Raw genomic sequence first — 15,808 nt, 5'->3', positions numbered from 1 at the left:
CATTTCGGCACAATGTTTCCACAGAAAATTTTAATGGCGCAAGATATGCAACAACAGCTGAATTAGATTCGAACTCTTTATCAGTTATCTCAATTTTGGTCTCAAGGTTGATCAGCAATTTGCAAATGAAATTTGTGAATTTCACGAAAGTTTTTGAAAAAATTTCACGAGCATTGTGTGCAAGCTACTCTAGCGAGTTTTTAGGTCAAGCATTAGTGGAAGGCATTTACCAAATTCGTCTACTGTGTATTTTTGAAGTGTTTTATCATTTTTTGTTGAAGAACGCCGAAACAATTTCACAACAGTGCTCGCCATAGTGATTAACGGCTGCAAATCGTCAGCCAGTTCAATAGTGTCATCCTTCTCACTCATTAGAACTTGATACTCGCCGGAAAAGTCTTCTTCATCATCATTGGTTTTGTTTGCGTCATCGTCAGTGCTTCTATTATTGTCACTTACACTGCTTTTGTTGTAGTTGCAGATTCTTTTCAAACTTTTTTTTTCTGCACTAGTTGACCGTTTTTTGTACATAACTTATTGAACACCCAGTTGAATGACATGTACTATGCACAACTGTTGATCATAATTACTTGAACGTCCCACTTTCTGTATTACTGAAGCTTTATCAGTATTAATACACACTATGTCTTCGTCGTAGCTCAGCATAAACTGTGTCAACACTTTTCGAAATAACTCAATGTATTTTTCAGCAGACATTGAACCAACAATTGTAGCTAATCCAAAGATCCAAAATTCGTCCTCGATGTGAGCGTTAATATTTAAATATCAGCGAGTTTTATTTGATGTCCATTCGTCAAATGTCAAATTGAGGTGATTGAACTTAGTTATTACAGTTTCTCTGATTTTATTTGCGTATTTGACTACCATAATGTGAATTGTCGTCGCCGAGTTTCTAGCAATATTCTCAGTTTTGCTGATGTGATAAATAAGCTAAATGGCAGTACGCCAAGGGCGGTCAATCCAGAAAAAACTTGTCGTGTTAGTTTTGTAAAGAATTGGTGATCAGAGGTTTGGAGTTTTCGGTCAATGACGGTGCTGCATCTTGGAACCATTTTATGATTAGTTAGATGTGTAGGCAGTCCACTGCCTAATTCAATAGCCAAAAATCGTATTTTTGCGGTCTTATATTTTTGCAATGAAAGGTGTTATATCTTAAAAACGTGGTTTCTTAGTAAACCGAAGGTGTAGATTACAAAATATTTATTACAAGTTTCATATCAAGCCTATGTTTCAGTCTATGGTTCACCAAATAGCGTCAAATATTCAACACCGTACATTTTTATTGTTTTTTCGTAGGGTCTTATCTCCAGAAAAAAAAGTTTTTTGATATTGTTATTTTTTCTGGTTCTACGTACTAACATAGTGATATGGATACAAAATCAGCTTGTTTAAATGTCCATGCTGAGTTATTCTGAAACCAATATGGCGACAAAAGTGAAATACTCTAAAATAAAATGTATTTGACCCTAAAACCCTAGAACTCAATGTAGGCATATTTTTTTTTTTTTTAATTGCATCATTAGAAAGAGCTTCTTTAACAATTCTAGAAACAATGAAAATCATTTTGGAGAGATTTGTTCTAAAAATAAAAAAAAGTTCATAAAATGTCAGTATATACATCTTTTAACTTTTACGGTTTTATCATAAACTTAAGGTGGTTCTTATATAATCAAAAAATACAAATTGTCACAAAAAGTCAAAAGATAAGATATAATATTTAAAAATACAAATAATCACAAATAGTCAAAAAAGAAGATATTTAAAAATACAAAAAGTTAAAAACTCTTTTCTTAACTGTTAACTTTTACGGTTTTGTCATAAACTTAAAAATTTCTCTTGTTGCATCAAAACGAAAGTTTTTTTTACCAAAAAACAAAACATTAATATGTAAAAAATAATATTTAAATATTTGCTAAAGATTTATATGAAACAAAAATTATGACCATAAAAAGTTTGAGCCCTCTCAAACTTCAATTTAGGGGGGTTCAAAATAATATCTTTAATTAAGTCATAAGTTCGTTTGACAATCAAATTCTGTTCCTCATTCAAAAGTTCTGAGAACTAATTAAACTCTTTTCTATTGAATAATTAATCAAATCATGCATTTTTTCTTCGTCCAAATTTGTCCTATGAACGAAGAATATCGAGTGATATTTAATCTATAAGGCCTTTTATATTTGCAAACTAAATTTAGGTCAGTATAGTTATTAGTTTATTTGTTATTATTGTTGTAAGAATTGTGACGGATCTAAGGTGGGGTCGTTAAATATCTAAAAAATTGGTGTCTTTTTTTGTTTGCTGTTGTTTTGTTTTAGTAGGCAAATATCCTTTTTCTACCAACAACCCTCCCCCAAAAAAGATATTTAAATTATTCGAATTCTTAAATTTTGAATTTACATGATTTTGTCTTCTGTCCAAACAAAAGCATTATATGTAATTTTTTTTTGTGTCAGGTCTTTTTAATGTTTTAAGAATAACTCTTTTACTACCATTAAAAGAAGATTTAAAGAACACCATTTTGGAGTCTTTAGATCAATTTCGCTAGAACTATGATCTAAATACACTTTAGATCATAATTCTAATTTATTCTGCTGCATTTTAAGTAAATGTATTTGTCAAAATACATCATTTTCATCAAATTTCATACAAAAGTCATGTATGCCTTTCAAGAAAAAGCTTATAATTAAGAAAAACTGTCAATGATCAGAACAGATCACATTATGAAACTGTGATGTTTCCTGCCTAAAAAAATGCATTCATTTTAAATCTCATTTTTATATAGACAAGTGATCGTGATTTTTTAGAGATTTTTTTAAAAAAAAGTCCTCGCTATAGGTTTTTTCGCCAAATTTTTTTTATGCTACGTCATATAATCTGCTACGCCATATATTTTGCGCATATGCGAAATTTTGCAATAATTTTTTTTCTTTTTAAAAACAAAATCTTAAAAATAAAGCTTTATAATTTGTTCTCATTTAGAAATAGCAGCTGTAGCGTAGCGGCCAAGTATTTGGCTTTAGACCTGAAGTTTCGGGTTCACTTCCTGGCTTAACACGTAAATGTTTTCGGTAAGGTTGGAAACGGAGAGTCAATTTAATAAATGCTATTCTCCTTGTGGCGGCGCTCTGATTAGCCATTAGGCCCTTAATAACTAAAAAAAAAAAAGAAATAGCCCCTTTAAAAATTTTGGGAGGGTTGGGGGGTTATTTTGACTAAATACAACCCCCTGCTTGGTTATCGATATATTTTTGGACATGGAAAATGATTTTTTTTTCGCATTCTGTACCCTCTTTCAAATAAACTAAAACTTGATAAATAAAAAGTAACATTTTTTGATCATAGAAGAATCACCAAAAGTTTATGATAAAACCATAAAAGTTATAAGATGTTATATTGACCTCATTTTTTTATTTATAGGACAAATATCTTCAAAACAATTTTCATCGTTTTTAGAAGTTTGAAAGAAGCTCTTTCTAATGATGCAATTAAAAAAACAAAAAAAATCCTCCCATATTGAGTTTTAGGCGTTCAAATACCTTATAATTTAAGGTACTTCACTTTTCGTCACACTTTCGACGCCATATTGGTTTCAGAATAACTCAGCATGGACATTTATAAACAACCTGATATTTATCCTTATCACTATGTACGTAGTACCTTCAGAAAAAATAGCAATACTGAAAAACTTTTTTTTCTAGAGATATGACTCTACAAAAAAAACAATAAAAACTTATGGTGTTGACTTTTAGACGCTATTTGGTGAACCATAAACTGAAACGTAGGCATGATATGAAACTTGTATTAAATATTTTGTAATCTACACCTTCGCTTTACTAAGAAACCACGTTTTTAAGATATAATACCTTTCATTGCGAAAATATAAGACCCTAAAAATACGATTTTTAGCTACTGAATTATATTGAAGTTTGGGTAAGCCTTACAAAAAGTACCACAATATCCGAAATAACGAACATTTTGATCTGAAACTTTGCCAATGTTTATGAAACATGTTTAACAACTGACAAAATTTTATCAAAATCTGAGATAATTGACTAGGGATGATTTCGGAAATTGGACCGTTTGGCGTGAAATGAACCTACTGCCACCATGAGTACCATGATCACCATGACTTTTTTTATCACGCAGAAAATAAAACCACACAGAATATGCGTTAACTTGTACGCCGGTGCTGAACTCTTTGAATAGTATTTGGGACATTTTATGTGTTTCTGGATATTAAAGTAAATCCATCCATAAGACATATAATATTGCATAATAGTTTATAGAATAATTCAAAATGCATCAAGTTTTTTTTAGAAAACGTAATTTTTCTTATTCACTCGCTTTTAGGATTACTATATTAGAATATAGGATTACTATATTAGGATAGAGGATTACTATATTAGGATAAAGGATTACTATATTAGGATAAAGGGTTACTATATTAGGATATAGGATTACTATATTAAGATATAAGATTAATGGGAACAAGGCATCATTGGAAGATCCCAAATGTGACACTAGTATTCCATACAGGGACGGATAAGAGATTTAAAGAGGTAGAGAACGGATTCAGTAGTGAGAAAATGGTGAGCACGATAAAGAGAGACAACCTTAGCAGACGCTGACTTTGCAATTGTTTGTATATAAGGCTTCCACGAGAGGTCAGTACGGAAATATAATCTGAGTAGACGTAAAATTGAAGACTCAGTAAGATTGTTGCCATTCATCAATATAGGAATATCAACAACATTGCAATAATTATTAGCTGTAAACAACGAGTTTCGTTTGAACTAAAATTCCCCAGCCGAATCAAGCCCCAATCAGTCACAGAAGAGAGGTCACACTCAAGATCAGCTGCCTGTCTTAGCGAACAAAAGGTGATGACTCTTTGTCAAGACTGGAGAATATAGTTGTGACATTATAAGAAACCTTGTGGTACCCCAGAAGATTTTGGAAAAGAAGAAGAATATTGATCTTCAAGGACAACTTTAATGCTGCGGTTAGAAAGAAAGGACTCAATGGTTTTAAAGGCTTTCCCAGATACACCGTATAAAGAAAGTTTTTGAGAAGTCCAGCATGCCAGGCTTTATCAAAGGCTTTTGATATATCCAGAGCAATAGCCCTTACATCGTCGCCTCAATTTAATGCTCGATAGAACCTTTCTGTAATGACGGTTAACAGGTCGGCTGTAGAACGAGATGATTGAAAGCCTTTATGATTGTCAGAGATTAAGTTGTTAGACTCAAGATGAGATATTAAAAGTTTGCTAATTTTCAGCAGGCAGAAAAACAAGATTCAGTTCAGCACTTGTTAAATAGTTTAGATAGTATTGCAGAGAGTTCCGGAAAACACTTTTGAAAGACTATGGCTGAAATATTGTCTGGACCACAAGCTGTAGATGTGTTTAAATGAGAAACAACTTTAGCAACAGATGCAGGAGAAATTTGAATGTTTAACAATGGATTGACCTGTTTATCTGGGATGACAGGAAGAGGTTGGTCATTAGAATCAAGAGATGAAATAGAGGAAAAGTTCTTTGCAAATAGTTCTGATTTATACTTAAGAGAAGTAATAAAATCAGACCCGTGAAGTAGAGTGGAATATTAGATTTGTCACTAGAACCTAATTTCTTAGATATGCGAGATTTAGTTATCTTGGAATAATGGCGTTTAGAGTCATACACTTTTTTTATGATAAAAAGACGCTTGTTTTCAAGAGAGTTGTTTTTGCAGAAAAAATGAATGAAGTGATTAAGATTAGAAATACCAGCTGCACAAGAATGGGAAAACCCTGGGGTAGAGTGAGGCTTGACTTTAAACCGAGGAGAAAGAATAAATGCTTTCATGCCTGTCTGAATTCAGGAGAATATGTAGGAGACGCAATTATCAACGGTGTGACAAAAGACATCAGCCCAAGGCCCATTACGAATAAAATCACGAAAGGAATCCCAGTGAGATCATAGCATGATCCGAACCACCAAAAGGAGAACAAGGAGAAATTGAACACTTAGTAACAGCCGTGGCGCAGTTGAGGCATTGGACTCATAATCCAAGTGTTACGAGTTTGTTCCCCGCTCTAAGCACATAAACGTTATCCGTAAGGTTGGAAACAGAGAGCCAACTTATTAAATGCTATTCTCCGTGTGACGGTGCTCTGTGACAAGTTCATTCGTTCTTTATAGAGCACCTTAAAAAAATAAAAAAAACAAAAAAAAACAGAAACTAGGGTCAGAGACAAGACACAAATCAGGGAGTGAAGAAAAGTTATTAAGGTTGTCATGAAAAAGAGCCGACAAGTTGACTATCAGAATAAGAGATTGAGCAAGACAAAAATTTTGGGCTTTGTTGCCGACAGGGTCAGGGGAACTAGAGCCAAGCCATTCAGTGTGGTGAGCATTAAAACCACCAACATTAATGATATTGGCTGGAGGATAAAGGAAAAGGGCTTGGTTGATTAGATCAGAAATAACACTGACAAGAGTGCAGTCTTGGGAAAAAGGAGAACAATAAAGTACAAAAAGAAAGATAATTGAGTGAAATGGAGTAAAGCAAAAGCACATAATAATTGCTTTTTTTGACTTGCGGCATTGAACAAGCAAGACGTGTTTATCGAGCGATTGGTTATTTACAAAATGGAAGTTATGATGAAAAATATAGAAAAACTAATAAGCACCAAACTTGATGAGCAAAAAAAAGGCATTTTAACTGAAACTGCTATACTTTTAAAAATCAGGAAAAGATATTTACCGATATTTTAAGTGCGAACTTAAAAATAATAATCGATCGACTTGACAAACTTGAAAACGAGTTTAATAAAAGCAAATTAATACTTGTAATTGTTGAAAAAGACATTAGTGATTTAAAGGAAAGTATTACTTTTCAAGAAGAAAACTTTTTACTTAAAATATACAAACAAACAGTTTGTTAGACATCAAAATTGGCAATTTAAAAAACAAATTTAATTACTTGGAAAAACGATCACGACAGAATAACCTAAGAATTGATGGATTAACTGAGCTGCCCACTGAAACTTGGACTGATCGTGCAAATGAGCTTAAAAATATATTTATAAACAAGCTGGGAATCTCCGAGGAAATAATAGTTAAAAGAGCTAATCGTATCGGGAAAATAAAAGAAGATAAATCTCCACGAACCATAATTATTAAATTATTAGACTTTCAAAATAAAAATAAAATATTAACATCAGCAAAAAAACTCAAGGGAACGGGTATTTTCATTAACGAAGACTTCTCGAATAAAACAATGAAGATTAGGAAAAAGCATTGGGAAGAAGTCAAACGGCAATGCAAAGAAGGTAAATACGCTATTATCAAATATGATAAAATATTTGTCAGAGAATTTCGTAAATAGGAGAGTGTTTGCAAAAAAAAATAAAATAATAAAAAAAAAAAACCCCGCAATCTTTGTAATTAAATTATGTAAACCGACAAAATGGCAATCGAAACAATAGAGTTTGAAACCCATTACTCCGATTATTTTAAAACCGCAAATAATATTTTACCTAACGATTTTTATCACGCAGATAAAAAAATATTTAACGAAAAATGTTGTAATACAGAATATTTTGAAATTGATACTTTTAAATCCCAATTCAAACAAGGTAATGAAGATTTTACAGTTATTCACATAAACATAAGAAGTATTAACTCAAATATCGACAAATTGAAAAGTTTTCTTTTAGAATGTAATTATTCATTCAGCATGATTTGTATTACAGAAACGTGGTGTACTGACGAATTTTCTCAAGCAAATTCAAACCTTCAAATTACTAACTACCACATGATTTCTTTTGAAAGGAAAATACCCAAAAGAGGAGGAGGAATTTTAGTTTATATTCGGAATGATCTTGAAAAAAAAATTAGAAACGACCTATCGTTCTCCGATGCCGACAATGAGGCCTTCACCATAGAAATAATCAATAAAAATAAAAAAAACATTCTAGTAACTACTTGTTACAGGCCACCTGATGGCAATATTATCAAATTTTCTAACTATCTGAACCAAATCTTTATAAAACTCAACAATGAAAAAAAATATATATTTTGCATAGGAGACATGAACATAGATTGTTTAAAATACAATGAAAACAATAACATTAAAATTTTCTTTGATAATTTGTTTCAGCTCGGTATATTCTCATTAATTAATAAACCCACCAGAGTCACTTCAACCTCAATTACAGCCATAGATAATATACTGACCAACTCATTTTTAAACATATCTTTAAAAAGAGGAGTATTTAAAATTGATATATCAGACCACTTTCCAATATTCTTCTCACTTACACAAAACTCTTCCTCATTAAATATTTCAAAAATTAAAACATATAAAAGAAAAATTAACAAATCTTCGATTCACAAATTTAAAGTAACTTAATAAAAAACAAATTGGTCAAATGTTTATCAACAATGCAACCGAGGACTTACAAATACTGCTTATAATACATTTATTGATATTTTTCTTGAGCACTACAATAAACACTTTCCAATTATTGAAAAAGAAATAAAAGTTAAATATTCGAAATGTCCATGGATAACTAACGGAATAAAGAAATCGTCATAGAAAAAACAAAAACTATACATTAAATATTTAAAAAATAGAAACGAAAAAAATCTTACTGTCTATAAACAATACAAAAACCTTTTTGAAAAACTTAAAATAAATGAAAAAAAATCTATTATTCTAAACAATTACAAAAACACAATAGTAGCATTAAAAAAAACATGGGAAATTATGAACGATATTATCGGAAAAACCAAAACTAAATCCGAAATGTTACCCTCCAGAATTGCGGAAAATGGAATTGAGTATACAGATAAAGAATTTCCGACAAATTTAATAACATTTTTGTAAATATCGGTCCTAACCTGGCATCCAAGATAAACAACTCGAACAATTCATTTAATAACTATTTTACTGACCATACTAGTTCATTTTCTGAGAGTGACCTAAAATTGGAGGAATTTGAAGAAGCAAAAAAATCAATCAGAAAGAACAAAGCTCCGGGCATCGATGACATTTCCAGCAATGTAGTATATGATATTTTATCCACTGTAGCAGATCCTTTATTTAATGTTTTCAAGTCATCAATTAGAACTGGAGTTGTTCCGAACAAATTAAAAATTGCGAAGATTTTATTTGTATTTAAAACTGGAGACACGGCATGGCTAACCAATTATAGACCTATCTCAATTCTTCCAGTGTTTTCCAAACTCCTGGAAAGAATAATGTACAACCGACTTTATAAATATTTAGCAGACAATAAAATTCTAAGTGAATGTCAATACGGCTTTCAAACTAATCATTCTACGGAACATGCAACCTTAGACCTAATGGACAACATTAGCTCGTCATTTGATAAAGGAATATTTGTATTGGGAGTTTTTATCGATCTTACAAATGCTTTCGATACTGTCAACCATAAAATTTTGCTCGAAAAAATGAGAAAATACGGTATAAAAAATCAAACTAATAAATGGTTCACTAATTATTTAAATAACAGGCAACAATGTGTTATTATAGACGGTATCACTAATACGGAGTTATTAAAAATCAAATGCGGTGTACCCCAGGGATCTATTTTTGCACCTTTATTATTCCTTATCTACATTAACGATCTTCCTAAAGCCTCTACAAATCTCGATTGTATAATGTTTGCAGATGATACCAATCTGTTCTATCTACCTCTATCAATGACCTCTTTGATAAAGTCAACTTTGAACTTCAAAATCTTAAAACATGGCTCAGTGCTAACAAGTTATCATTAAACGCGCAAAAAACTAAATATATTTTATTTCACTCAAAGAAACAGAAGAACAAACTACCATCAATTCTACCGACACTAAGTATTGACTACAAAAAAATTTAAAGAACCCAAACAATTAAATTTCTTGGTGTGATTATTGACGAAAATGTTTTATGGACAGCTCATATAAATGCCATCAACACTAAAATATCTAAAAGTATTGGTATACTTTTTAAAGCTAGACCATTTTTATCGCAAAAAAACCTAAAACTTCTGTACTTTTCCTTTATACATAGTTATCTCACACATGCCAACATAGCCTGGGGAAGCACACACAAGACAAAGTTAATATCTCTTTATCGACGACAAAAACATGCTTCTAGAATAATACATCATAAAAACAAACTGACCCACGCTAAACCCCTATTAAAAGAAATGAAAGCACTAAACATTTACCAAATTAATATCTACGCTAACATTTTGTTCATGCTTAAATACAAACTAGGATTAGTTCCAAACCGATTCACAGGAAACTTCTTCCAATCTAATATCAACAAATTTAACACAAGAGCAACTGGTAACTTTATTGTACCCCTAAAAAAAAAAAGTTCTCAATTTTCTATTTCTTATCGTGGCCCATATTTATTCAACAAATTAATTCCGAATTATACCTCGATTTCTCTCCCAGGCAATATAACTTCTTTAAAGTCGAAACTCAAAAATCATGTTCTTAATATGGATAATTACCTAGAAATGTTCTAGTTCTGATGGTAAATCAAAATTTACGCTCAAATTAAAATAATCAGCAATCAAATACATATGGAAAATGTAAATTTTTCTTTAACAAATAAAGCTAGTATTATTATAAACCTCAACACTAACACAAAACATAGTTTAATTAAAAAGAAAAGAAAAAAAAGTTTGCAATAATAACATGTGAAACATTTCTTTAATGAGAACCACATTGTTTATATGTGTGCTTTACGCAATACCTCAAGGTTCTTGATGATAAGACTAATCTCAGCCTTCTACGAGTTCCCTACAACAACAAAACCCTTCTTATCAAGTCATAGCATACCTAATTATTGCTTCCTATACTTAACGGTATTTTGTAAAATGTATTTTGTTTTTGTTTAGGAAGTACAGCTTTTTTATAATATTGCAGTGTAAAAAATTTGTAATTTAAAGTTGTAAAAATTTAAAGAAAAAAAAAAACAAACATAAATGAATAGTCAGAGGATTCAAACCTGATTTCACGACAAATAAATTAATTGATTCGTAAGTGTATGCCCAGCCTAAGAATGTGACTATATTTATTCGTAAAGACTTTTATGAATTACGAACGTAGTCTTTACTTATTAAAGGATAATACCATCAACACTGAAACCTGAGGTTGAAACAGCTGTATTTAAATTAGTCTCACAAAAAGCAAGTTGGTTATAATCAGCAAATAATTATAATTGCTATTAACTTTATGCGGCATACCATTAGTAAGTTACACCATATTTTTTATCTAGAGTAATGAAGACATGATTGATAATTAATTAGTATTTAAAAATAGTGTTTAAAATAACAAATGTCTCAATCTGAGACAACTTTGCTTTAAAACACTAATTAATTAAGAAATAGCGAGGAAGAAATAAGTTTACACAGGAATAATTGGTCAGGGCGACTGAATAATTGCGTATTTCATAAGTGCAAATCTGCATAAGTGCAAATGTTGTTAGTGCCAATTGGCATAAGTGCAAATGTTGTAAGTGCCAATTGGCATAAATGCGAACTGGCTTAAGTGCGAATTGGCATAAGTGCGAATCAATTGCAAAAACTGGCATAAGTTTTTTATTATCACTTGCATTTTAAATCCCATCGCATTAAACACAAAAATCCGTATAATCTCATAATGCATAGTTTACCCTGTGCAATCGATAGAGTGTAGACACGAAATTAGATCACATAAAAAAGATGACGCACAAAACTTTAAATTAAACGAGAGCTTTGCTTAATTCGTACATTCGCTAAGTCGGACAATATATACCCCTATATACCACTTATATATACCCATATGTATATATATATATATATATATATGTATATATATATATATATATATATATATATATATATATATATATATATATATACATATATATATATATATATATATATATATATATATATATATATATATATATATATATATATATATATACCCCTTCAGAGTCCGAGTAAACGGGATTCTTCTGTATTATGAATATATATATGCCCGCCTTTCACTTCTCCGATTAATGTTGTTGTTCTACAAAGCACGTGGTGTCAATACGGAAATTGATCTTTCCATAATGCGTTTATTGTTTTTGGGGTGTCTAACAAAAGATTTTATTAGTTTGTCGTTTATAAAACGCAACCTACTCATCACTTTACTTCTAGGTATGAGATAAGGAATTTAATTAACGTAATATTATAAACACAAACTAAACAAAATAGATAAACGACCGATGAAAAATTACTGCTTTAGAAAACAATAACTTCGCCATATTTGGTGTATATAAGTTTTGATATATATATATATATATATATATATATATATATATATTTATATATATATATTTTGTCTTATTCATATTTTTTTTCAAACCTTTTTCTTCCATTCCAACAATGTAGATCTTTCTTTTTCTTCTTGGTCCTCTTTTAGGTGTATATATTGATACTATATTAAACACTGACCTTCCAATTGCTTATCTCAATACCATCACTCTCTGATTCACTTCTCTTACCTTAACTACATGATTTATCCATTTTTCTGCAACTAAAATACCAACCCCTGACACTCCTTTTTCACGTCCAATTTGTACCAACAATTATCATATCGAATAGTCTTACCACAGCCACCTTTCCAACAAGTTTCTTGCAGGCAGCTTGTATCTAGTTTTCATCTACCTGCCATTTCAGCAATCTCACATCTTTTTCTTTGCATAGAACCCACATTGACTGATCCAACCTTTAACCACACATCTTTTATCACACTAACACTCTTACCAGCTACTTTTCAGGGAGGTTGACTGGTATTAGTACCAAACCTGGCTGCTGTAGCATACTTGCCACTGGCCAATGATGTATTTCTGTCCAGTGACTCATCTAAGCCCAAAAACATACAATCAGACGCGATATACATATAGATGAAGACGATATGCATATATAAATATACATATGTAAATATATGTATATACCGTTTTGGCCATTAACAATAATTGGTCATGTTTTTTTAATATTATTTGACTTTGATTGGTAATAAATCAATGATTGTTTGACTCTTTTCAAACATAAAAAGTGTTAATTAATGAGCATCATATTTTTTTTCAAATAAATATAGATATTCATAAAAACGTTAATTGATTCGCTAATAATATTTATTTTTTTGACACATATCTCATAATCTAAAATAATTATAATGGCCAAAATTAACAATCCACTCTATTATTTTAAACTTCCTTGCCTTTGAGTAAAACTAAGCTTTTTTGCAAATTATTAATTAATAATTATTAATAATTATTTGAGAATATTTATTTAAATTGTTATAAATGTTTGAAAAATTTATGAAAAATGAAATAAAAAATTAGTATCTAACTAACTACAAAATTTCAGCTATAAAACAATCAAAATGAATGGAAAAACTATTAATAAAATGACAAAATGCAAAATCATAGCAATGAATGAACAAAACACAACACATGCAACTGTTAGCAGAATAATCAACAGATATCACGAATACAATATCTAATAATCTCAGTCAAAAATGGCAAGAATGCCTCCGGTGTTGTTGCTAGTGCTCGAACAATTTAAAGAATACTACAAAAACACAATGACATGTGGTGAGCTGCTTACAAAAAACCATGTCTATCAAAAAAACATCAAAAGCAAGAGAAAACTGGTGTTGAGCTCATAAAATTTGGTCTAATAGCATATGGCACAACGTTCTTTTCAGCCAGGAAATGAAAATTGAAGTTGATTCAAGAAAAAACCGAGTAATGCTGAAAAGAACGCCACATGAAAGATTCTTTTATGTATAGAACAAAAGAAAATAGTGGCAGTATAGGCATCTGTGTCTGTATGAACTATAAAGGTGTCGGTTGTTTCAAACTATTCGATGGAAGGCTTAATTCTCAAAGATATTCAGAGATGTTGGATAATTATTTAATGCCTTTTATTTACATGGCAATTATCTTCCAACAAGTTAATGCTCCATGTCTTACTGCAAAGGTTTGTAAGCAATGGTTTGAAGAAAACAACATTAAAATCATGTCTTGGCCTGCCAATAGTCCAGATCTCAATTGCATAGAAAGTTTGTGGTCTTGGTTAGACCACAATCTTGGAAAAATTGATATAAAAGATCTAGGCCAGCTGAAAGAAGAAGTAACAAAATTACTGAATAATGTTCCCAAAGATATTGCTCAGAATTTAGTAAATTCCATGCCGAGACGGATTAATGAATGCTTACTTGTACCAAGTACCAAGAGAAGTAGTGTTTTGGGCTTTGAGATATTTAGGAGTTGAAGAATGGCTGATGACAGTGGTATGCAAGATGTACTTTTGGTGAATACAGAGAAAAAGTAAAAAAAAATTGAAATAGTTAAGAAAAGATAGAGTGTGTAGATAAATTTTGTTATCTTGGAGATACAATTGGATCAGCTCGTGGAGCAGAAGAATCTTCAAGGGCAAGAGTAAGGTGTGTCTGGGCCAAGTTCATAGAATTATATCCACTTCTAGCAGCAAGGGGTGCATCATTAAAGATTAAGGGAAAGTTATACACCTCATGTGTTGAGAGTGTTATGATGTATGGCAGTGAAACATGGGCATTGAAGGTTGAAGGTGTTCAGTGCTCTGAAAGGACAGAAAATGATAGTCAGATGGATGTGCGGTGTGACTCTAAAAAACAAGAAAAGAAGTCATGATTTTAGACTGAGATTTAGGATTAATGAGTGTATGTGATAGAGTGCATCAATGAAGATTAAGGTGGTTTGGGTATGTAGACCGTAAAGATGCAGATGATTGGGTATCCGCATGTAGAGAGTTAGAAGTTTCAGGAGAAAAAGGTAGGGGTAAAAGTAGAAAAACTTATAGAGAGTGTGTTGCAGTTGATTTGAAAAAGCTAAAGTTACGGAAAGAAGATGCTCAAGACTGTGTATATTAGAGAAATGTTATTATGAGAAATGTCCAACTCATGCAAGCGCGAAGGACGCTAAAACGATGATGAAGAGGAAGATGACTTAGCTCATTGCTGAAAAAACTTACTAATAAAACACTTATTTTTCAACCCCATTTTCAACACTGCCATTTAAATCGCGTTTTTTTGCTTCACTGTATTCACTAAATTTATATTACACTAAAACAAACTTTAAAGAAATTCTTAATCCTAGAGCGTTGTTTTATAAGAATTTTTGCTTGCTAATTATTCTTGCAGTCAAGCTTTTTCAAAATACTCCAAACATTTTTGATAGGACCACATTCTGACAAGTTTGTTTGATCTGTCATCTCAATTTATTGCAATTTTTCTCAATTAGGTACTTGCAATGATGCAAATCTATAATCTGACCAGAATACATATGCACTATCTAAATGATAATTAACAATGAATGGAATAAGTCTCTTCCTAATGCATTTGTTTAAATAGATTTATTGATTTATAGCCAGTCCACTAATAGGGCTAATAAATATCGTTATCAGAAAAATGTATTTTTTACAAAACTTTTGTTTGCGTAAGCATTTTAATGTAAACCGTGTAGATTTTACATTACTAGTATAAAATCATTTCCATTATTAATGGAATAATTTACCATGAAAAAAAACTCATGGTCAATAATTGGCTTCTGATTTTTTAATTTTTGTTTGTCTCAAAGTTTTGGAACTGTCATTTGTGTTTTACCAATGTATTGATAAATTTATTTTAATTTTTAAGCTGTTTGCTGTTGAGGATATCCATCTTTATAAACAAACATGAGTTTGACCCTTTAATGTTTTTATT

At 30.9% G+C, this 15,808-nt stretch overlaps 1 protein-coding gene across 1 annotated transcript; it reads left to right on the top strand.

Annotated features, from left to right (window-relative positions):
* The first annotated feature begins 14,343 nt into the window (after positions 1–14,343).
* LOC136076303 (uncharacterized) lies at positions 14,344–14,977 on the top strand. The gene is made up of 3 exons (XM_065789778.1): positions 14,344–14,359; positions 14,461–14,704; positions 14,800–14,977. The coding sequence occupies exons 1-3, from the start codon at positions 14,344–14,346 to the stop codon at positions 14,975–14,977; spliced, it is 438 nt and encodes a 145-aa protein (XP_065645850.1).
* Positions 14,978–15,808: the final 831 nt, after the last annotated feature.

The sequence above is a fragment of the Hydra vulgaris genome, chromosome 02 (genome assembly GCF_038396675.1).
Source record: "Hydra vulgaris chromosome 02, alternate assembly HydraT2T_AEP".
NCBI lineage: Eukaryota > Metazoa > Cnidaria > Hydrozoa > Anthoathecata > Hydridae > Hydra > Hydra vulgaris.
The sequence above is the reverse complement of the archived record's forward strand: the minus strand, read 5'-3'. Positions and strand labels throughout refer to the sequence as shown.